This window comes from Cupressus sempervirens, chromosome 3, assembly GCF_028749045.1.
Source record: "Cupressus sempervirens isolate cs-2001-9-10 chromosome 3, ASM2874904v1, whole genome shotgun sequence".
Taxonomy (NCBI): Eukaryota; Viridiplantae; Streptophyta; class Pinopsida; order Cupressales; family Cupressaceae; genus Cupressus; species Cupressus sempervirens.
Window position 1 is genome coordinate 24,001,740 of NC_143120.1, and position 24,198 is coordinate 24,025,937.

At 35.5% G+C, this 24,198-nt stretch overlaps 1 protein-coding gene across 1 annotated transcript in view; it reads left to right on the plus strand.

Moving 5' to 3' along the window:
• The window catches only part of LOC149564571 (E3 ubiquitin-protein ligase COP1-like), a 90,234-nt gene that overhangs the window by 44,615 nt on the left and 21,421 nt on the right, over window positions 1-24,198 (plus strand). The window contains exons 4-6 of the mRNA XM_089818118.1: window positions 19,121-19,480; window positions 19,740-19,915; window positions 20,068-20,133. Coding sequence (XP_089674244.1) covers window positions 19,121-19,480; window positions 19,740-19,915; window positions 20,068-20,133 — 602 coding nt within the window. The remainder of the gene's footprint in view (window positions 1-19,120; window positions 19,481-19,739; window positions 19,916-20,067; window positions 20,134-24,198) is intronic.

Below are 24,198 nucleotides of genomic sequence, written 5' to 3' on the forward strand. Positions count from 1 at the left end.
GGTACGGGTGAGGGACGGCAACGGTGTTCATGGTACGGAAATTTGTACCCCCGTTTCAGAGCCAATTTTTTTGGGAGTTTCGAGGACAATCCCCTTTTCACTCCAACCGAAACGTTGCAGGGTACGGCCAGAATCGGTACCCATGTCCTTGTTTTGTACCCGGTACGGGTACGAGGGTACAAACCTAGGGGACGTGTCCCCGTGGAGCATAGGTTCAAACCCGTGACCAAGCTTTGATACCACTTGCTAACTACTAAGGTTGTCGTTGCACCAAAAAATGACTTGTTAATGGCCGATACAACCACTAGACTTCTAGAAGACATAGGAGGCTGTTAAACCTTGTTGTAAATCCAATGAGGGATGCTAGTCCATTGCCAACACCAACAATGTTGCCAAGTATTTCCTGCATGCCCACTTCTTGGTTTCCTCTTAATGTTTTCTTTGAACTCAAGGAACTCTAGTTCTGATCTCACAAATACCACATGCTTATGCACATCTGAAAAATATTTTCTTCCTTGTAATGCTAATTCCACCCTCAAAAGAAATATCAAATAGTGCATCTGCTCATGCTTAGTGTTGCGATGTATTCTACACTATCTTGATGCTGCAAGCTGAGATAATCCAAGTGGATGTAACCTCTTGTTCAAATCAAACCAGATGTGAAAAACATCCTTGTGAGAAATATTCAAAATGAAAAAAATATGAATGGAAAGAATCCAAGAGAGTTTTGTAAAGAAATTTGTTACCATAAATCCATAAACTTGAAAGTGATTCCAAAGATCAGCACAAGGAGACAAGATTTTTGAAGGGGAAAAACAAGAAAAAAACCCCATGTCAATTTACTATGAATGAGACGAAGCCTAGAATGAGAGAGAAAAAGAGAGAGAGATGGAGCCATAAGCTCATTACAAGAACGACATTGTGTGTGTCGTGTTGAGAATCAGAAAGGAGTATCTCTTATATAGAGATGAGAAAAGGAGAATCTTAGTAACTCTCAAGTGAATGAATGCCACATTCATGTGTATTTGTACCAAGTGTCATAATCCTCTTAAGGAGGAATAAACTATTTTTCTTAATAAAGAAATTATAAAAATGACATGTCCTCACACATGGACAAGAGGGCAAACAAGTGACATGTCCTCACATTTGTGCTAGAGTACAAAAATTACATAAGGGATACCTTGGTTTATCCCAATTAATAAATAAATTACAACCAAGGAAAGATTACTAATTCTAACAATCCACTTACCTATTCATATTCATTGAGAAACCTTCCTTCGAATTTTCTGATTTTTTACTTTTTGAATTTTTTAAGTTTTTACTTTTTTGGGGGGGATTTTCAACTTTTATGAGAGATTTCCTATATCAAATACAACTTGAAACCTCTTGTTCAAATCAAACCAAATGTGAAGAACAACCACCTGCCTGTCCATTGAGAAACCTTTCTTCGAATTTTTTGATTTTTCAACTTTTTCACTTTTTTTGGGGGATTTTCAACTTTTATTGGAGATCTCCTATCTCAAATTCAACTTGAAAGCCCATTCCTCTTGACAATAACACAAATGAACTTTTTTCATGCACTCCTTATAGCGCCAATTTGTATTTGTGTGATGGAGGGTTTTCATACAACCAACACTTTGATTTTCTAGGTTGTTCTAAGAATGAAATTCAATTCAGCCCTCCTCCTAGCACCAATTTCCATTGCTGTGAGTTTTGTTCCACTATAACATGCAGATTCAAACACTCAATGGTTTGACGTGAAACACCAATTACTCAATCCTCTCTTGATATAAGGTCATCTCTCATGCTAAGCTTGTAAAGTAAGATAAAGAAATGACTTCGAAGTTCCCTTCAGCTATGGATACTTGCACAGTGAATTAATGCTATTTGTTGGGATCACAAAGGGACTTACGCTATTCATTCAATGGATATCAACTTCTTGCACCCATATAAAATTAGCTTCACACTGTGCAATGAAATTGTAGTTTTATTTTCCAACTTCCACTTCAACTTCAACTTCAACTAAATTCCTACTTCTACTTCTAACTAGGAATGCAAATAATCATGGATGACTTGAACTCTACTAGATGTAGCTTATTCATCAACTCCATACACCTAGAGAAAGCTTCTAAGGAATACTCTAATAGTTTTCACATCAATATCTCCTCTTTAGTCCCATTAAATGGATTTAAACTAAAGATTAAATATCAATTGAAGTTAAGTGCTTTCAATCATTGACAAACCATACAAGGCATACTCACAATCAACAAGAGGCTAGTGGCTTGGTTTCATTCGAGTCAAGAAGGTAAACGTCTACTCTTTCATCCAACTAAACTACTTCTAACAACATGAAATGAAATCCTATTCTGAGTGAGAGAAGCAAAGAACCATGCAATACTCCAAAATCATCATATATATCCACCATGATGATCAACAACGAATTAAGAACAATTTTGGTAGTAATTTGGCAACAACTCTCCAACATAACTCTCTTATAGATGAAGTGAGAAAACCTTTATAAGAGAGCTCAATTACAATGAATAACCAAGACTAATTTGAAATCAAGAGCCAAGATTAATCTACATAAGCCCTAATTGGGGTTTTTGTAATCATAGCTACAAAAATCAAATCCCCACCCAATTAGATTTAGGCACCACCATGTGGGCCACCTAGAAAATTGCATTGCCTTCTTGGGCCGATAAGAAAGTTGAAATGCATAACAATTGGAGAAGGTGAATGACAAGTGGACCAATGAGAAGAGAACACTTGTAGAAGAAGCAACCGCCTAGTAGACCAATGAGAAATTCAAATATACTTAGTTACCGATTCGGGATACGAATCCGATTCGGGCACGTGAATCGGATCCGTGGATTCGTGATTTTTTTTTTTTCCCGATTAGGATTCGTGGAGGATTCGTGAATATATATATATATATATATATATATATTACTGATCTTGCCCAAGCCCCAACTAGTAACAAATATATATATATATTTATTTATTTATTTGTTTCTCTCATTTATTAGTATATATAATGCATAAAAAGGTCATTTTAGCACTAGAAAGCAAAAAAATATATTTAAAAAAGTCATATTAAATAACTTAGACTCACTTAAACCTGTCGATCCTTGAGGATTCACACTGGATCCTTGAGGATTCGTGCCTGGATTCGTGCAGATCCGGGCAGGATCCTTGTTTTACACAGTGGATTCGTCAGGATTCGTGGGCCATGAATCCGGACGAATCCACTGTGTAAAACAAGGATCCTGCCCGGATCTGCACGAATCCAGGCACGAATCTGGATCCGGATCGGACCCGAATCCGGATCCGGCCTCTAGGGCACGAATCCGGTAACTAAGCAAATATAACTAAGAACAATTAGAAAAAGGCCATGTAAGATAGATTTTTTTTTACAAGCTAGGGTTGCCGTTGCACCAAAAGATCGACCTATTAATGCTTGATAAAACCGCTAGACTTATATAACACGTGAAGCAATTAAGCCATGTCATGAATCCCAAAGGGGATTGTTTGCAGTTAGTCCAACAATCCCCCCCCCAAAAGCATTACCCGAGGAGATTTGAACTTGTGACCAAGCTTTGATACCACTTGTTACAAGCGAGAGTTGCCGTTGCACCAAAAAGATCAACATATGAATGCCCAATACAACCACTAGACTTATAGAACATAGGAGGCGGTTAAGCCATGTCATGAATCCCAAAAGCGATCGTTGGCAGTTAATCCAACACTTTTGAGCTAGGGGATATGGTCATTCTACCCCTGCAACTCTAGAGGCAGAGTACACTCAAGAAGAGTGGGGCAGATAAACATCAACTGAGATTTTACAGGCCATACAATGTAGTACAAAGGATTGGAGAGGCGGCCTATGAGCTTGAGCTACCTTCAAAGCGAAAGATACATAATATATTCCATGTATCATGCTTGGAGAAGGCATTGGGGCAGCATTTTCCACCCTCACCTCAGCTATCTCCCTTGGATGAGGAGGGGAAATTGGTATTGTTGCCTGTAGAGATATTGTCGATGAGGGAGCGAAGGCTAAGGAGTAGAGTTATCTGGGAATATTTGGTACATTGGAGAGGTTTATCGATCGAGGATGCCACCTAGGAGGGTGAGTCCATTTTACTGCATCTAGCATTGCAATTGCTTGTGGGCAAGCCTCTTCAAGAGGGGAGGACTGTAATAAATTTATTAAATAATCAAGAAATAATTAAATATTTCCAAATAAACTATACTACGTGAATTTATATTCACTATATTAAATAAATCTCTGTAAGTGAATAATTAAATTCACTTAAATAAATAAACAAATAAAAGTGAATTATTTATATCCACTTTATTAAATAAAGTTATGGGGCCCAATTAAAATAAATAAAGGTTTTCCATTTTCTCGTTTTTAAATTAAAAAATAAAAAGCCAATGTCTTTTTAATAAAGCTATGGGTTTGAACTATTGAATATGGCAGGCAAATGTTTTAATAAAAATGCTACTTATTGCCATGAATGCCTCGCATGATGGCTGGGATTGATTTTAGACTTCACAAAAATATAGAAAAGAGGCAAAAGTTAAACAAAAAATTGTCGTGTGCATGCCAAGAAGAGGAAGTTGCAGACAACAAAGTCCAGTTGGGAAGAGTAATACATGGATTGCAGGTTTCCGTTGTAGGGAATGGCAGACTAGGGTTTGAATTGGAAAAAAGGAAGCAATAAAAATGGAGTTTGGCATCATTTTGAACACATTTGTATTTTGGTAAAATTCTTGTTGTGAAGCTAGCAGCTCTACTTGAGCATATTGCAGTCTGAAGTGGTTTGAGGATGTCGCTCCGTGGGGCCCACTGCTGAGACGTCAACCTCAGTGCTCAGCACCATTCATGAAGAAGATCATTTCAGTGTTTACCTGCAGCGTAAGGGAGAATTTTAGGTTGGAAGTTAAACACTATTGAAGGTAGAAAGAAGGATTCAACATTTCAGTGCATAGGGAATACAGATTGGTCCATTTCTAATCACCAGAAGGCCTAATTTCAGATTGCTAGTTGGAGATTCAGGCTTGGCGCAATGGAATACACATTCAGCTTTGACTTCAGAGATTGTAAAGGACCAAGACACCTCATTTCAGTTCCTACGTCAACAGATCATTCCAAAACATCATGCTCATAGCAGATCCGACTTTATTATTTAGTCCTGGAGAAATTGTAGTCATTCATTGCACCATACTAAGGTGGACTGCTTATAATTGGATCCAACACCAACTCCATCTGATTGTAGCAGCTTTCTTGTTGGCTGACTGTCGTCATTTAACTCGATCAATTATAATTAAATCAACCCTATGCCTGGTACGACTTCTTGTTTCTTGAATTGGACATTGATGGAAAATTTGAAGAGCGTAACTTTTGAGTTGGTTGAATTTGATAGCTAAAGCAGTTTCAATGATTCCAGTTAAAGTAGCTTCAGCATTTTTGATTTCAATTATTGCAAAAAAATCCAAAAAAAAATGTAAAACACCGAAACACGAAAAAAATCTGCGTACATGCAAACTCAAAACACAATCACCTTTATGTGGGTCAAAAACTAAAGATTGCAGACGAAACTCAGTATTCCAAGCAAATTCTTGGTTGGGATATTTCATTCAAATCCATTTCTCAATCTGATCTAGACCTGAAAAAATATGACTGTACAGCTACAACAGTTCCAAAAGTATTTCTCCAAGCTTTCTCCTAACCAACTCTACAAAAACTGCTCGAATGAAATGAAAAACTCTCGTTAAAATGATATATTTGCAGAAGTAAATGCAATTAAAATAGAATTTTACTTTCCCAACATGAATTCATGAGCGAGATAGGATAAGATAAATTTATTAATGTCCAATGAAAGACCAACAAGTGAGTCCAAGGGACTACAACAACTTGGCCAGGGATAAGCCAACAATATGACCACTAAACAACGTCCGGAGAAAGGAACAAGAGCAAGAGCAAGAACAAGAACAAAAACAAGGTACTAAGAAGAGAAGCTGAACCTCCCCACTAGCTGCTCCCAATAACCGGGAATAAGTCCAAAACCAAAGGATAGGCCTTAGGGCAGGAAGAGAACCTCTGGGGGAGGGTGCGGAGGAGGGCCGCTATTGTAAGGAGTGCGTGCAAGGATGCACAACCTAGGGGGTCCCAAAAGGAGGATCAAGAGGTCGCTTGGTTCCCTACACTGAGAAAATCACCATAAAGAATGATGTGATGAGTTGATTGTGGTGTGGTCCCATGTGGAAATGTTGCTGAAAAGAGTGGCCCCGAAGTCTTAGAGCCTTTTGAAGATAGAAGGCAAGGCATCTTTGATCAGTGTACCCAAATGAGGGGAGAGACTTAGTCTAACCTCCCTCTTATCTCGTAGTATATGGGGCAGCAAAGAATGAAATTAGTCTATCTCAGCCACCCCCATATTACATAGTTGGCAGATTCTATCCTCTTTCGGTAAGTGATGATTGTGGGAACCAACCTAAAGGACCCAAGAGCGATGCAGAGTGCATAGGAACATTTGTGGGAAAGATAGGAGGGGTGAGCAATGATCCTATCCTGAATATCCAAAAAGTGCTTGACATAGGAACACATACTTGGACTCAAACCCCTCGGGGGCTTGACCAAAGTAGTTGATATGGGTTGTCTATAATTATCCATCCTAATGTGTGTATTCAACTCCTGATGCGGAGGCAACAAATGGGCTTGGGCATCCGAAGAGTATTGGTAAGGAGGAAGGCGGTCTATGCCAATTTTGACAGACCTTAGAAGAGCCAAAGCTTGAGCGAACCAAGAACAAGACCTCCTCGTGGGGTTCAACTGAGCAATATCCACAGAGGAACAGTAGGCAAGGTAGGTATATCTATGGTGACCCTCTGAGGAATCTGTGAAACACCGTAGATGATGTAGGAACCAAACCTGATCAAAGATAGTACTAAGTTTGAAAGGATGAACCCCAAACTCGACTTGGAAAATACTAGTTGGAAGTGTCTTCCAACAATGAATAATGCCTCAAAGAAAGAGCGTTTGAACTTGCTCCATCAAGGCCTAATCAGTCTCCAACAAGGAGGGCCTCCACACCACAAACCCATAGAGCACTGTTGCTCTAATCCAATGTCCCTAGAGTGATACCTAAAACATTGTCTTTCAACATGGGCCAAAGAAACATACCCTTTGTTGATGTGGGGTTGGAGTGCAAGACTCGTACTAAAACAAGGCCCAGAGAACATGACCCCCAGATACGTATAGGATGATGAGATCTCAATCTCAATTTCCTAGAAGAAGTGGAGGTGAGAAGTCTTGAGGCAATTGAAAGCAATCACCTTGGTCTTCTCCAGGTTCACTGTTAATTGTTGCAAGTCTCAAAAAGTAGCTAGACCATCAAGAAGCCTCTGTAAACCCTTTGGGGAAGAGGCTAGGAAGACCACACCATCTGTAAATAGAAAAATATAGATCAAGACTTGATGTAAGGAGTAGTTGTCCCTTGGAGGGGAGTGTGTCTGCATGTAAGCCTCCAGCTCATCAATGAAAAGTCCAAAAAGCGTGGGGGAAAAGGCAGCCCATGTTAGGTAACATGGATTGATTTCTACAAATTTATTAACATGGTCATTGTAATTGATGTCTTCCAAATGCAAATTGGAAGACTCTTAAATATGAGGGGAGACATGTCTCTATAGTTAATCATCATTAGTTAATATATTAATTATATAAATAACCATATGTAAAATATATATATATATATATATATTTATCTAATGATGATTTACCATCAAGAATGTATCTCATGATCGAATCAATTTGACTCCAACTACAAACTTAACACTCCCTCTTAGTTAAGGAGGATTGATAACACATTACTCGTTTGAGTATATAAGCAGATATCATCTCAGTATGATATTCCTGGAATAACATATTTAAGGATGTCAACATAAATCCATTAACTTAGATGTTATCTTTCAATATAATCTAAAGTATGATTCAACAAGAAATATCAATCATATGATATTCATCATACGTATATATGATGCCTACTAAAAGAATATGTTATATCCTAGAAGGATATGAGTTATCTAATTTTCGGCACTCTAGGACAACAATTTAATATAGTATATTAGATAACAAGAAATCACAATGTCATGGTTTCTATCATGACAAGTATCATGATCTCTGACACTCTGGGACAACATCTTAATGAAGTCTGATCATGACACGTTCGTTATCATGACTTCCAGCACTCTGGGACAACTTAATGAAGTTTGTCATGATAAGAGGTCTATCGTTTATAAGATCATTACCTTACAATGGTTACCTTTTGTCTGTTGGTTATCATGATTTCCAACACTTTGGTACAACAACTTAATGAAGTCTATCATGATAACAGGTCCACCATTTATAAGATCATCACCTTACAATGGTTACCTTCTCCATTTTCTTTTGGTTAGAGGGTGGTACAAAGGCTTTCACCTCAATTCTCTCTCAAAGAGAAGAATGCATTATAAGGAATTTTACTTAGAACTTCTCCTCATAGAGAAGATATCATTGACAAAGGATTGCACCTCAAAATTCTCCCTTTGAACAATGATCCTGGGAAGTCAAGTCCTCTAGTTACTCCATTAGAAGCTCTCTTCACCCAAGAATGCCTTTTGAACTCCTTCTAAATCTGATATCAATCTTCCAACTTCTTGGTGATAAGTCATTACATCCTCATGATATACATAGGAGTAGGCCCATGAAAATCATGTAGTCACACTTGTATTTCTAGACTCCCTCTGAGTATCAATCTTCTAAGCTCATGCGTTCCCTTAGAAGAAGTGTCATACTCCCTTTTAATGTAGATGGATCTCATAATCTCAATCATCAAAGGTATTTGCTTCAAGAGCCTCACTTTATCCATCTTGATCATCAACATCTTTGGAGCTACTATCATAAGATTGAGTCTACACAATATTTGGTAGCATGTGTAAAGTACAAACCTTCTTTTCTTGCAAGAACATCCTTAGACATAAAATAAAAGATCAAGGTTAATAACTCTTATAGTATGTGGAGGATTATAAATAAATGAATAGATAAATGTAAAAGAAACGAGTACTTATTTGCCCATGAGGGTCATGGAACATCTCCTTTCTAAAGATTGTTCAAGTGGGAATGAAACATTGATTATTATTCCCCACACATTGTAAAATTCCCACTCTTATATCGTTGAACACTTTTGCATCACATCAAATATGACAACTTCTTTCTAAGTTCTAACTTGCTCTTTTCATCCATTGAAGGTCCAAACATTCATTAAACTTAACAGTAGAAGCAAACATGTCCTTCCATTTTCTTAAACTTACCCATGATATGCCAATATCTTGATTGAGTATGATTGTGCCACATGAATGTACATACAACTCATACATCGAGTTTTATTCATCAAAGAGAGACTCGTAGATGGTTCAAATGAATTCTTAAAAGCTTCATGAACGTCTCACAACAACTCAAATTTGCTTTGTTCATGCAAAAGTATTTGTCTGATCTTTTGATTAAACCTAAATTACGCACATCTTGTAATCTATGTATTCCAAATTCATATCATTAGTGAACCATCATAACGTGGTTTACTCCCTTTGAATAAATATGATCAAGTTCACCAAAGGTTGACTGAATCATATCCTTTGTATGCTCCCTCTCTTTTAAGGTTGCCTCAAATGTTAGCCTCCCTCTGAACCTCAATCTCCTTTTTCCTGCAAGAACATTCTCAAAAAAGATCAAGACAAATATATCTTATAGTACATATTGAAAGAAAATAATAAGAGAGGGACTAACATAATTCCCTAGGGTACTTCTACATAATGATATAAGATCATTCCAATATAGATAAAGATCTAATATACTTTGAATATATATATATATATATATATATATATATATATATATATATATATATATATATATATATATATATATATATATATATATATATATTCAATCTTCTAAGTATATCTTTAATCTATGTTTTCACATATTGTTACTTATTAGTGCAGTCTAAGGTGTCCACGAAAACTAATGACTTGTAATACATTCTTCTCTTTGAGAGATAATTGAGGTGAAAGCCTTTGTACCACTCTTTGATTGAACGATCTTAAGCATTAAGCATATTATTCCAACAACTTGGTCATGGTTCATGAAGTTGATAACTTCCTTGTATTATTAATATCATCTGGGACTTCTATATTATCTCAATTCATAATACCACTTTTAAGATCCCTAATAGGATCTAACCTTATCTCACTTCTTGGATTTTGGATTGAATTTGTATACTTATTATTTGTTCTTCTCACTCTTAACTTTATCTATATACTTATTTCTCCTTAGTCTTCAAATATATTATTATCTAATCCTTGATCTCTTATTAAAAACCAAGAGTCCCTTGTAAAGATTTTGCTAATTCCTTATCTCTGAATCAGACTTCTAATCCAGTCTTATATGCTGAGAATGGTCTTCTAAGAATTCTGAATATTGATGAAGTTAGTGCTTATTTTGATGCAGATCCAATAATGAATATTCAACCTTTTATTGTGAGGGAGTATCTCAGATATAAATCGCAGGATATACATGCTTAGAGGAGCAGACTTTGTTATTGCTGTGTGTCCTTTAATCTGCATCTAAAACCTACCTATATATCCTTCCTAAAGGGTATGTCCCTCAAAGGGACATAACCCTTCCTAAATCAGCACTAACTAAAATCTTCCTAAGTCGGCGATCTACAAAACAAAATTAATAATGCCTAACTAACTATGTTTTAGTTTAGTCAAGCATCAAACTGTTGTTTTATGAGAAGTCGCCGGCTCCTAGAGAAGAGATATATATATATATATTATATAATGCCAATTTTAGAGATATGCTACCATTAAAGAGGAAGTGCGGTCTTTACTATCAGACCTGTAGGTTATCTGGTTAGTATTCTTAACACTCCCTCTTAACCCGATAATCCTACAAAGAGACATTATATCTAGCAACATCAGTATAGATGAATAAGCAAGAATTAATGCTCTATATCTGTCTGTCTCTTCTTGGTATGTGGTATCACAGAACACATGATACAAAGTCATATTACTAAACTTGTGATATGACAAATCATTGCTACTAGTAATATCATATAGGATAAATCTGAAGAGTAATCTCTTCATTTATCCAAGTTGTGATTTCATAGAAACTAGTATTTCCATATCACAACAAGATCCTGAGTTTTAAAATCTACCAGAATATAGGATAAACCCGGAGAATACTAAGATTCTTCCTTTATCTAATTTGTGACCCATGCACATAGCAATGTCAACATCACAATATGATCTAAACTCATCTAGATCTTACAGTAAAATCTACTATTTAGTACATTATCTAAGAGACCGTCATCTCTCATAATGTCTTTTATAGAAGTGTTCATTATTTCAAAGATCGTCATCTCTTTAAATAATGATTACACATGGTGGAGCCCCTAACAATCAATAGCCTGACAAAATAAAATTATTTTATTAATAATCAAAAGGGTACAAATGGATTACAACTCAACCATACCAAGTCTCCTCCTGAAATGTTCTATCTTCACTCTAGATAGAGGTTTGGTGAGTATGTCTGCTATTTGATCTACAGTGCAAATGTATTCCAATTTTACAGAATTTCTGTCTACCATATCTCTTACATAATGGTAAGGAATTTCAATATGCTTGGACCTGTCATCGAAAACTGGATTCATTGAGAGCTTGATGGAACTCTGATTATCACAATGAATAATCATAGGATTCATGGCTTGCCCAAATAATCCTACAAGTAACTTCCTCAGCCAGGCTGCTTCTCAAGAGGCCATCGCTGTTGCAATGTATTCGGCTTCTGTGGAGCTCAGAGCTACTGAAGACTGCTTTTTGCATATCCAAGATATCATAGTTGATCCTAAACTGAAACGACATCTTGAAGTACTTTTTCTCTCTTTAACACTTCCACCCCAATCTGAGTCAGTGAATCCAAGCAAGTCTAAAGCAACTTTTTCATATTTGAGTCCAAAATTAAGAGTGCCTTGTAGATATCTCATAATGTGTTTAACCGCAACTAGGTGAATCTCTTTCGGTTCACACATAAACTGACTTAAGGCATTAACTGCATAGCAAATATTTGGCCTTGTATTTACTAAGTACATAAGGGACCCAATCATCTGTCTATAGAGAGTAGAATCTATTGAAGGTGATTTTGCTGCTGCTTCCTTAAGTTTATGTAAATTAGTTTCCATTGGAGAAGACATAGGTTTGCAATTCCACATTCCAAATCTCTTCAAAATGTCTGATGTATACTTTCCTTGATTAAGTATGATACTGTTAGAATTCTGTCATACTTCTAGTCCTAGGAAGTAATGGAGTCCCAAATCTTTCATTTTGAATTCTCTAGTTAGATCTTTCTTGCACTGATCTATGAGATGATCATCACCTGTTATTAGTAAATCATCGATATACAGTATCAGAATTACCATATCATCTTTATCTCTTTTATAATATAAATTTGGATCAGCTTCATTCTTGGAGAATCCTAAGCTAGTGAGATACTTATCAATTCTTTCATACCAAGCCTTGGGAGCTTGTTTAAGCCCATAGAGAGCTTTCTTGAGCCTGCAAACAAATGCGTTAGGATCATGAGTTTCAAATCCTTCCGGTTGGTCCAGATATACTTCTTTTGAAATCTTTCCATTTAGGAATGCTGTTTTTACATCCATCTGATGCACCTTCCATCCCTTTGATGCGGCAATTGCTAAGACTGCTCTTACAGAGGTATATCTGGCAACAGGAGCAAAGGTTTCTTCATAATCAATCCCTTCTTTTTGAGAAAAACCTTTGGCTACAAATCTGGCTTTATACTTCTCAATACTACCACCAACATGTTTTATTTTAAATATCCATTTGGAAGAAACAACAGATTTTCCTTTAGGTCTTGGAACAATTTCCCAAACATCATTCATAATAGATTGGTATTCTTCTGTCATAGCTTCTTTCCAGGTTGTATGTTTAATAGCATCAGAAGGATTGGTTGGCTCTGTTTTGGATAAATCACTCATGTTTGCTGTATAACCAGAGAATCTTTTAGGTCTTTTGCTTTCTCTGACTGTTCCAGAAGGTGCAGCAAAGTCTTGAGCTGCTTCTGACTGTTCCAGAAGGTGCAACAAAGTCTTTTAGGTCTTTTGCTTTCTCTGAACTTAGCAGAGATGTAATCTTTGAAGAAGATCTTGCATTCAAAAAAGCCATAAGATCTTCTTCAAAGATTACATCTCTGCTAAGTTCAATATTTTTCTGTCTGGGTATGAAAATCCTATATGCCTTAGAAGTTTCACTATACCCTACAAAAATACCTTTCCTCCCAAAGGGTTCTAACTTGGTTCTCTTTTCTTTTGGAACATGGATATATACAGGACATCCAAAAATTCTAAGATGACGTATATTGGGTTTTACTTTAGTAAATACTTCTTTAGGGGTTTTATCTTTAAGATAGTAGTGGGGGCTTCTGTTTTGAATATATACAGTAGTACAAGAGGCTTTAGCGCAAAGATAATATTCTAGATTTTGGTCAAAAATCATAGCTCTAGCAGCTCCTATAATTGTCCTATTCTTTCTTTCCGCTACCTTGTTTTGTTCTGGATTATAAGGAGTAGTGTACTCCCTCTTAATCTCTCATTCTTTACAAAACTTTTTAAACAAGTCTAAGGTATATTCTCCTCCGTTATCAGTTTTAAGAGTTTTAATTTTATGTCCTGAAAATTTTTCAGTTAATGCTTTGAATTTTTTAAATCTTTGTAGGATTTCTTCTGATTCTTTGTATTTTAAAATGTAAATCCATGTTTTCCTAAAGAAGTCATCTATGAACAAGATATAATACCAGAATCCTCCAAGAGAAAGAACAGACATAGGTCCACATAAATCTGAATGAATTAATTCTAGTACATTATTTGTTTTCCTAGTACTATCATGAAAGGGACTTCTGGTGTTCTTACTCATAGCACACCCTTTGCAAGTACTTGGGTGGTCTTTATTTAGTTTAGGTAAGCCAGTAACCATCTTCTCCATAGTTGATAAAGTTTTGAAGTTTAGATGCCCTAATCTTCTGTGCCATATTTCATTTGTATCTGTAGCTTCGTGAACTAGGGCTTGAATAGAATGACTAGGTTCTGTATTTAATTCATACAAATATCCTTTTCTTTGACCAATTAACTTTGCTTTCTTGATAGAAGAGTTCTTAGCCCAAGTTAATACTTTGCAATCTACGAATGCAACATTGTGCCCATCATCTTCAAGTGTTGTAATTGAGATTAGGTTTCTTTTAATCCCTGGTACATAGAGTACACCTTTAAGAAGAAGAGTATTTCCTGATTTTAGTTTCAAAGTACAATTTCCAATTCCTTCAACAGAGTGTTTTGAGTTATCACCAATGTTAACTTCACCATTAACCTTCTTTGATAAAGAATCTAGAGTTTCTTTGTATCTTGTTATATGTTTAGAAGATCCATTATCAATTACCCATGCTTTATTTGAAATTTCATTTGATAGAGAGGAATACAAAACACGGTGCTTAGGATCATAAGTATCTTCTTCTCTAATGACATTTGTACAATATGCTTGTTGTTTGGAATTTTCAGGACAATTAGATCTATAGTGTCCAAATTTTTCACATTTGAAACACTTTATTTTAGATAGGTCTTTCTTGGATTTTCCATTCTTTTGATTTCCTTTTTTTTTTCTTAAAATGCTTCTTCTTGCCCTTATAGGATTTTGTATTAAGAATGTGAAGTTCTTCATCTTCTGCTTTTAGTTTCCCTCCTTTCTTTAGTTTTCTGGATTCCTCTTGAAGAAAATTGTTCTTGAGTCTGTTAAAGTACAGAAGATTATCTCTGTGACTTATTCCTTGTGCAAATGTCTCCCATGAATCTGGCAATCCATCTATAGCCATAAGCGTTAGTTCTGTGTCACTAATGGTGGTTCCTATACTTGATAGTTCATCTCTAATGCTGGCAACTCTTAGGAAATAAGAATTTATCGATTCTCCTTTCTTTATCTGAATATGATTCAGTTGCCTTTTTAGTGCAGGAACCCTAGTCGCATTGTTTACTTCATATGCATTTCGTAATGCATTCATCATATCAAAGGTAGTTTGATGTTTTGTAAGAATAGGTACGATATCATTTTTTACTCCAGCCAAGATGATTTGAATAGCTTTTCTATTTCCTCTGCTCCAGATAGATTTGTGAGGTTCAATTGGGGTTGTTTGGATGCTCCATCAATGAATTGTTTTACATCGTTCTCTTCAAGAATCATCATGATTCTGAATTTCTAGGCTTCAAAGTGTTCTTTCCCATCAAACCTGTCCTCGTTTCTGATTGTGTATGCCATTGAAGATAGGAGAAAGTTACTAAATATATATGAAGTTTGATAACTGAATTTTGCAGAGCCCTAGGTTTGATAACTTGGCTCTGATACCATGTAAAGATTCTACTAATTCCTTATCTCTGAATCAGACTTTTAATCCAGTCTTATATGCTGAGAATGGTCTTCTAAAAATTCTGAATATTGATGAAGTTAGTGCTTATTTTGATGCAGATCCAATAATGAATATTCAACCTTTTATTGTGAGGGAGTATCTCGGACATAAATCGCAGGATATAAATGCTTAGAGGAGTAGACTTTGTTATTGTTGTATGTCCTTTAATCTGCATCTAAAAGCTACCTATATATCCTTCCTAAAGGGTATGTCCCTCAAAGGGACATAACCATTCCTAAATCAGCACTAACTAAACTCTTCCTAAGTTGGCGATCTGGAAAACAAAATTAATAATACCTAACTAACTATGTGTTAGTTTAGTCAAGCATCAAACTATTGTTTTATGAGAAGTCACCGGCTCCTATAGAAGATATATATATATATATATATATATATATATATATATATATATATATATATATATACATAATATAATGCCAATATTAGAGATATATTACCATTAAAGAGGAAGTACGGTTTGTACTATTAGACTTGTAGGTTATCTGGCAAGCAACCCACAATGAAGGAACAAAGAGATCAAATTTTGGTGAACTTGAAGGCTCGAACTATGCAAGAACCATATCAAACATCAATTTTAGTGCATTTGTGACCACTTGCATTTGATTTGGAAATTCAATTGGGGGTAATCGTCTTTGATCTTGTAGTCAACAAATTGTAACATCATAAGAACACTAGCTTAATAATGCTCATCGAGTCTTCATTGTTTCAAAATACCAAAGTGCAGTTAGCCAAAATGAGAAGATTCTAATTGGGCTTGGATTACCACGACACATCACTGTTAGATACCTCTGGCTAAAAGTTTTTCCCGATTTGCATTCGCTTTGTCTTTCATATATTAGCAAAGAGATTGTTCATTTGTAGTTCTCACCCTCACTAGTTTTGTCATCCCAAATCACCAAAGACAAAAATATATTTCAGATTGAAATTCCTGATTAATATTCGACAATGCAAATCATATATGTACTAAGATTGTAGTAGGAAGACAAAGATATGTATATATATATCTTTTCTCTCAGGAAATATATATAATATTGTATCATTATTACAACTGTAGATCGGGCCTTGTGAATGGAGTCATGTAGAAGTTCATGAATTTTGGTAGGAAGAAAATAAGAGAAACACATATGTTGTATCATTATTATGTACAGGACAGATATATAAACACCACCACTCTAAGTAATATAAAAGGAAAATGGAGTATAAGATGATCGGTGAATAAGAGGAGTACAAGGGTATATAATAAAGGCGGTGATTAAAATAAGGAGAAAGGGTAAGCATATTACCTAACTAAAAGAGGGATGTTAAGAATACTAACCAGATAACCTACAGGTCTGATACCAAATCCATGTGCTCACATCATGAACATTCCCATGCTTTGCACACCTTCATACTTGTGAATAAATTCATCTTTGTTGTCTCAGATGATATAACATATCGTGTTAGGCAGACTTGAGCACAACTGTGAAATCCCAATATCTCGAAGCCTTTGGAACAATGCTGTTCTAGGGACATAATTAAATACCTTGCGGAAATCAACAAACCAGCAATAAACCATTGAGGAGTGATCTCACGCTTCCTCGATAATCACCCTGAGAGTCATAATGAGGTTCGAAGTCTGAAAATTTGGTTGGAACCTAACCTGCCCTCTAGCCTGAATCTATCTTTGATCTAACTCCCGGTAAAGCATAGCGTGTAAGACTGTAGTGTAGAGTTTAGATTATGTGTGTCCAATCATGATGGTTTTGTAGTTGTTGGGGTTGAAAATAGGCCCAAGCTTGATAATCAGATAGATAAAGTCAAGACCAAAGGAGGGGAACCCAGTGCAAACCACTCTATTAAACAACTTTGGAAGGAAAGAATTGAGAACCTTGATGCTATACTTGAAAAGCTCCACTTGGAACCCTTCCTTATCCACTGCTTTGTTGCTACTTAGGCACCTAAATACCTCACTGATGTTGCTGGTCGTGAAAAGATGGTGATGGGAGGGACGGGTGATAACAATGGAAGGCTGCCTAGAATGTCGTAAAGGGGAAAGGTGTAGGAGATTAGTGACCCAAGGTCTAAGGTGTTGGAAGGGGGTGGGGCTTGAGTGGGAAAAGGGTATGCTCTAAGGCCTTAGGGGACTGGAGGAGCGAGACCTAAAGGGGATGTCTATGATGCAAGATGAAGGCACACATTTTAAGTGGAGGAAGCGTTTTTAAAATTTTCACATTTTTCCCTCCTGAAATATCTTAAATTGATTCTTTTGTAACTTCTCTTCCAATATTTTGGGGTTAGGTGGCTTGATTTTTGTTTTCTTACTTTTCGGTTATATCCCAAGATAGAAATTGCAAGATTTCCCTTTCTTTGTGCCCAAGTTGTATAAAGTCAAGATGCTTTACCCATTTTGGATCTTTCTTGAAGTTATAGGTGTATCCCACAAATTCTAACGCCTAGATGGAAATTTTACAATTTGAATTCGTTTGCATAAATGGTAGTATTTGGAGTTCACTACAAATGTGCCCGAATATTTTAACAAATATATGATACCTATTAAATACTAACAACAACCTTAGAATAAAATCTACCAAGCTAGAAAATGAACATTATTTTTGGTTGATGCTGGATGGTGTGTAGACCTTGGAAGTTCCCGCTTCTTTATCTTTTGACATCAATGACAAATTCCAACACGGTGCCATGGTAAAGATTTAAACAACAATTATAGTTTGTAATCTGTTGGCATGTACTATGAACACAATACTTAGTAATAGAAACATATTCAAATGGCCAAACCCAATTATATGTTTTTCTGCTGTCATCATTTAGAAAACGAGCTAGGCTGCAGAAAAAAATAATAATTGTTATTAGATATAATTTGTATCGACCTTCGAAATTTTACCGATTATTCTCTGTTCTCATAGAAACTGTCAGTGTATGTGTAAAATTATTTGATTGGTGTATAAAAGACTCCTTTTCATTTTGATGTAATTCACCTGCTAAAGTAATTGTCTTTTTACTTGCAACTGCCATTCATATTGGGTTGTGAAAAGAAATTATATGTTCTGCTGGGTGTTCTCTGAGATATGTAACCTTCCTGTGCAATTTCTTGTCTGTTCCTTGCAGTTGTCAGTTCTACTGGGTTGAAAAACAATCTATCTGTGCTATTGGGAGTCATCAGAGTGCCTTATTAATAAAAAAATAACACAGTTAAATGCACAAAAGATACTTTGAAAACTACGTAACATAGAAATCACAATGCTTTAAAATTGCTTCTCTGTTGCAACTACCTTTTTCGTACTTTCTCATAAACTTGGCCATGCATTGATTGCTAGGAGCTTCTAGCACATAGCTTGTATTTTTGACATATGTTGTAATTGTATCTTTTATATCTCTCTTTGTATGTTGATTTTTTAAAAATGGATTCTATTTTTTGTATCTATGAGAAGTCACTTATTAAGAGGGGCTTGGTGGCTGAATGTATTGAATATGAAAAAATGTTTAATTTTTATTGCACATACAAAACAATTTATAATGTACATGTTTTTGTTATAGATACAAGCAGATTTGCAGTATATTAAAGAGGATATTTCCACCGTGGAGAAACGAAAATTGGAGCTCTCTAGAGCCAGAGAACAATACAACATGAAACTGCGTATGTTTTTAGATGACTCAACAACCACTTCAATAGGTCAATCTGCACCTGATATTGCCAATAATAGCTCTGCAGCTTTCTTTCATGGTGGGCATGGTAGTCTTATGCCAGGGAATTTGAAACTGAAAAGTTCTGAAGTTAAGGTGCAATCCAGATCTCAGGATATGCCAAAGAGAAAATCTTTTTGTGGATCTGATTCTCAGGTTTTGCCCATTCCATCAGGAGTGACAATTTCAAGGAAGAGACGAGTATTTGCGCAGGTAGGTTACATATTGGGCCATTTCATTGCAATGAAAGCAGCAGTTTTAAGCTGTATTTGGGTTTTTTTATCATGCGTAGGTCATGCTTTGTCATTACCATTGAGATGGTTCTCGATAATAATATGCTTAACGAAATGTGTGTCAAAGGTGGCATAAAATTAGTATAAAATAAAATGGTTCAGTTCAATTGTCAATCATATAATACTTAAAAGGGACACTTGAACACCCTTTTAAACCATCTTATATCTTTTCCCAACAGTTTGATGATTTACAACAATGCTACTTGCAAAAAAGACGACATGTTACTTGCCCCTTGCAAGAAGAATTGGATAGTGATTTTCGAAAAGAAAGAGATGGAAGTAGTAGTGCCAGAGAAGGTTATCATTCAGGCCTTGACGAATTCCAGTCTGTTCTCACAACATTTACGCGATACAGGTTTTTATTATTTTCACTATTAAATAAACTTTGGCTTTAATTTACTTGCATATCAATATACAGGGGTTTCTGTAATAATTTATAATTTCGGTGAATTCACTAATCTATATTATTATTTGTAGTTGATTTTATCCTATATTTGTGTTTTTTAGTTGTTTGCAGGTCATTGCAGAACTTCGAAATGGGGATCTATTCAATAATATAGATATTATCTCAAGGTGAGGAATATTTTCTCTGGGGTCACAAAATCTATTAAATTAAAAATTGAAATCTCGAAAGAGAAAATGCATTGTGTTATAGAAAAAACATGTGGAAAACACATTTTAACTAGTGTTTTACCTGCATTGACATATTTACTTGTGGTTTTTTGTGTCTATAAAAACGTGAGAGTTAAACTTGTGATTACTCCCCCAATGAAAAGATAGAGAGTACTGAGCAACTCGGGGAGTACTTGGAGAGTTTGCAAACTATGCATTTTATCAATTTTGAACTTTATTAATGACAATAGTATGATTTACTAATTTTCAACAATCATGCACATAAGAATACAATAATGAAGACCAATTCAAATCGTGCCTTATTAATAGCAATTGTTTTATTAAAAATATCTTTATTGAATCACTGCTTATGGCAATCTTGTATTGTCTCATACCTATTTTGTCTTATTCTCCTTTTTCTTTGTTGCATTTAGGAAACAAACTCTGCTCTATGGAATGTCCCAAATTTTTGGTGCATATTTCAGTATTATTCAACTCAGTGTCCTATTTTATTTGTTGTGTGCCTTTTGGAGATCAGTTAGAACAGACACTTTGATTTACACTATTTTTAGTAGGTCACTTAGATGTTTTGTTCATGCTTTCTATTTATAGTAAGTCACCGTGGTGATCAGTTGGCATCATATCTATATTTGAAAAGTGGATGGATTATTTCCATGAGTTGGTATTGGAAATTATCAAAGGTTTAATTATTGAAGTTATTTAATATCCCTTGTTAAAGTGCCCTTACTGATTCAAGTCTCAAGGACTATTGTCAAACACTTTGAAACCTCAAGTTTGCTCTTATTTGTTTTCAGATTCACTTTTGGTCGCTCAAATGGTTTTAAATGATGTTCAATTGCTAGCGAATTAACACTACAATGTCTTAGCAAGAAACGAGGTGCAAATGCAACTTCTTTTGATCTTTCCAAATGCATATATAAGATATTTTACATGTAAAATGCGCACCTGCTTTCAAGAATATAGCTTCAGGAGAAGTATTTCTATATACGACTGTCTCTACACACACACACATATATGTATATACATGATTATTTATATATTAGAGAAGTCATTAGTAATTGTTATATCAAGTTAAGATATATGTTTATATACTCACACACACACCTATAGATAAAGTGCAATGTTATATTTAAATGTTGATCGATTCTTAATGATCGATTAAGTATGCTTCAGATTTTCTTAACTACATACCCACGTAGGGACATAACCCTACGTGGCTATTGGCCATGTAGAATCATGGCTCTACGGGGGCATGTACTCTTTCATTCTCCTACTTATATCAATTTTGCCGATGAACTGAATATCAATCTGATGCAGGAGCATCGAGCTTGGATTAGTTATCATGTTAAAGTTAGAGCCGTTTTACCTTGTTGCTGGAGTTGTATTTTCTGGCTTTTGTGTGCCTGTTGCAGGTGATGTAACTAATTTTGTGCAATGAGTTAGAGGCTGAAAATTTCAGGAATTGAAGAGGGCCTTGAGTACTATCTATGGTCCAAGGTGCAAGTCCTAATTCATCATGGTTTGGGAGATATGACCATTTTGCTAATGCATCGATTTTATGCCAGTTTTGCGATGGGTTTCTATGCATGACTTTCGGGATGGATGCACAGTTCTCCTTGAGGAATCAGCCTTTGCACTCTTAAGGGGTTGTAGAGGACCTAAATTACTACCTTCAGTTCAAAGCACAAGTTATAACTCAATCGGAGCTAGGAGATATCACTATTTTTCTTAGGTATCGATTTTTGGATAGTCTCACGTGAAATATGTGGAGTTTTCGTCTTGCACTGTTTTGTAGATGAAATGGGATCTTGTTAAGTTAGGGACATGTTATTGGGTCTTGTGTGGACCTAAATATAACTTTGTATTTAGTTTTGTTCATGTTTGTTAGAGTTTTGGTTTACTCTTCCAAGGTGGACCTATATTGTAATTAAATGCTTCACTAGCTGACTTGTGGCTTAGCTGGCTATATAAGGAGCATGTGATGTAGAAATCATTATGTGGATGATGATGGGATGAGTGTGGATCATTGGAGGATTCAATATCATCAGTAGAGGAATAGTTGAGATAGCGCATTTGGAGAAAAGCTAGTGGCTGCGGTTTAGAAACAAGGAGGTTGCTTGGTGGCTTGCGAGCGCAAGTTGAGATCTTGGAGGTTTCTACTAGATTGCTGTTGTATTACAGATCTGGGCTAGCTAGGATTTGAGTTGGATCTTGGAGAACTATTGTAATTGCCTTGTATTTGGTCATAACCACGAAGGCCTTACGATGCGACGTATTGATTGTAATCAATTGTTTTTATGAATAAAAAGTTGTTAATTGGTATCAGATCTTGTGTTTTTGTTTTGTTTCCAACGTGTGGTTATTTGCTGGGGGTTAGGACATCTCCATTGGGGATTCTCCCGCTTTGCACTGCATCACAAACACAATCGGAGATCAAATTGGGAGATCAAATTGTTCCAGTTTAATTACTTTTGATTATTATAACAAGTACATCCTCTTCGTCTGATCATTATATTAGATAGTACTAAATTGTATGCAGTCTGATCTCATCCATTGAATAGAATATCTGATATTCAGTCTGAAATCAATATAATAGACATTATGATATTATCTATTAGGTAACAATATCAAGAGCAATTAGAATCTCTATTAGAGATCCCTAACATTTACACTTGCAACCGTCATTTTCACAAACACTTAGCATGCTAGTTATATACTTATCATTATGAGCATTGCAACAACACGAGGCATGCAACTTATAACTAAATTAAATGAATATGATGATGAAGATATGCCAATACTCTTGGCTTACATTAGTAGCTCAATACCAGGTCAAGTCCGATGGAGGAAGTTCTTCTACAGTAGCAACTAAACTAAGCCTATGCAACTACAAATGATTGATAATTTGGTTCAAATGCCAATTTAGTGCCAAACTAAGTGAAATGTAATAATTGATAGGAAAATCTTGGCAATGGAGATTGCCTGGAGAAATTGATTAGATTCCCTTGTGCTCAATGAGTTTACCCTCGAAGAGGTAGTGCCCAGCCTCATAGACCATTTCCAATGCTTCCAGAATTTTCTTGGAATTTATTTGGCCTTGAAACCACTGTCAATATGCTCGGAATTTCAATGGCATTTAAGCAGAAATTAATTTGATATGGTGTGGACATAAAACCCTTGAAGAACCCTTGAGAAAACTCAAATAATAAGAAAGATATTGTAATCTTTACTGTTTACACCATAGTAACAAGAATCACAACGATTCACGCGAGTTGGCGATTCGATTCAAGCCAAACGATTTTTTGTGAATCAGTGAATCGAATCAGTGACAAAGGGTTTATGAAATAAGTTACTAAATTTCAAGGGTTTTTTAAATTTGTCGATTTGTAGCCAATTCACAGTTCAATTCGGCCTTGCCAATTTTGATTCTCATTACTTTGGTTTACACTACTGTAGCAGCTCACACAAATTTTAATGCGCACATTGCAAATGACTGATCTTTTAATATTTTGATCTGCAAATAGACATGCATCAAACCCTTGAGTTCTTGATATTTCTTTTCCAAATTCAGCACAAATAGAACGTCTGTATGAAGTTCCTTGGATGCCAAATTCTAGAGATATTTCACCACCTCAAATGGCTGCAACCCTGAAGAGTTCATGCTCTTCAATGGCTGAGTGAAATTAGAAACCCTTCGCTTCTTCCCCTGAATAAATAAAATAGATGCACAAAAGTATGAATCAATTGTCTCACGCGAAGACATTTTATAACTCACCAAATACAAATTGAACTTGAAGCTTGAAACGTGAAGCTTACACCTTGCATAAAGAATATATGTGTTTTTGTTGCTAAGTCTAAAATATAATAATTTATTATATTTCTCTCCATTTGGTGCACAACAAAATAATATAAAGAATGTCTCAATAAAGACTTATGTCTCTATTTCATTTATTCGTCATATAAACTTTATAATCATTAAATAATCCATTTTTATAATAAAGTCAA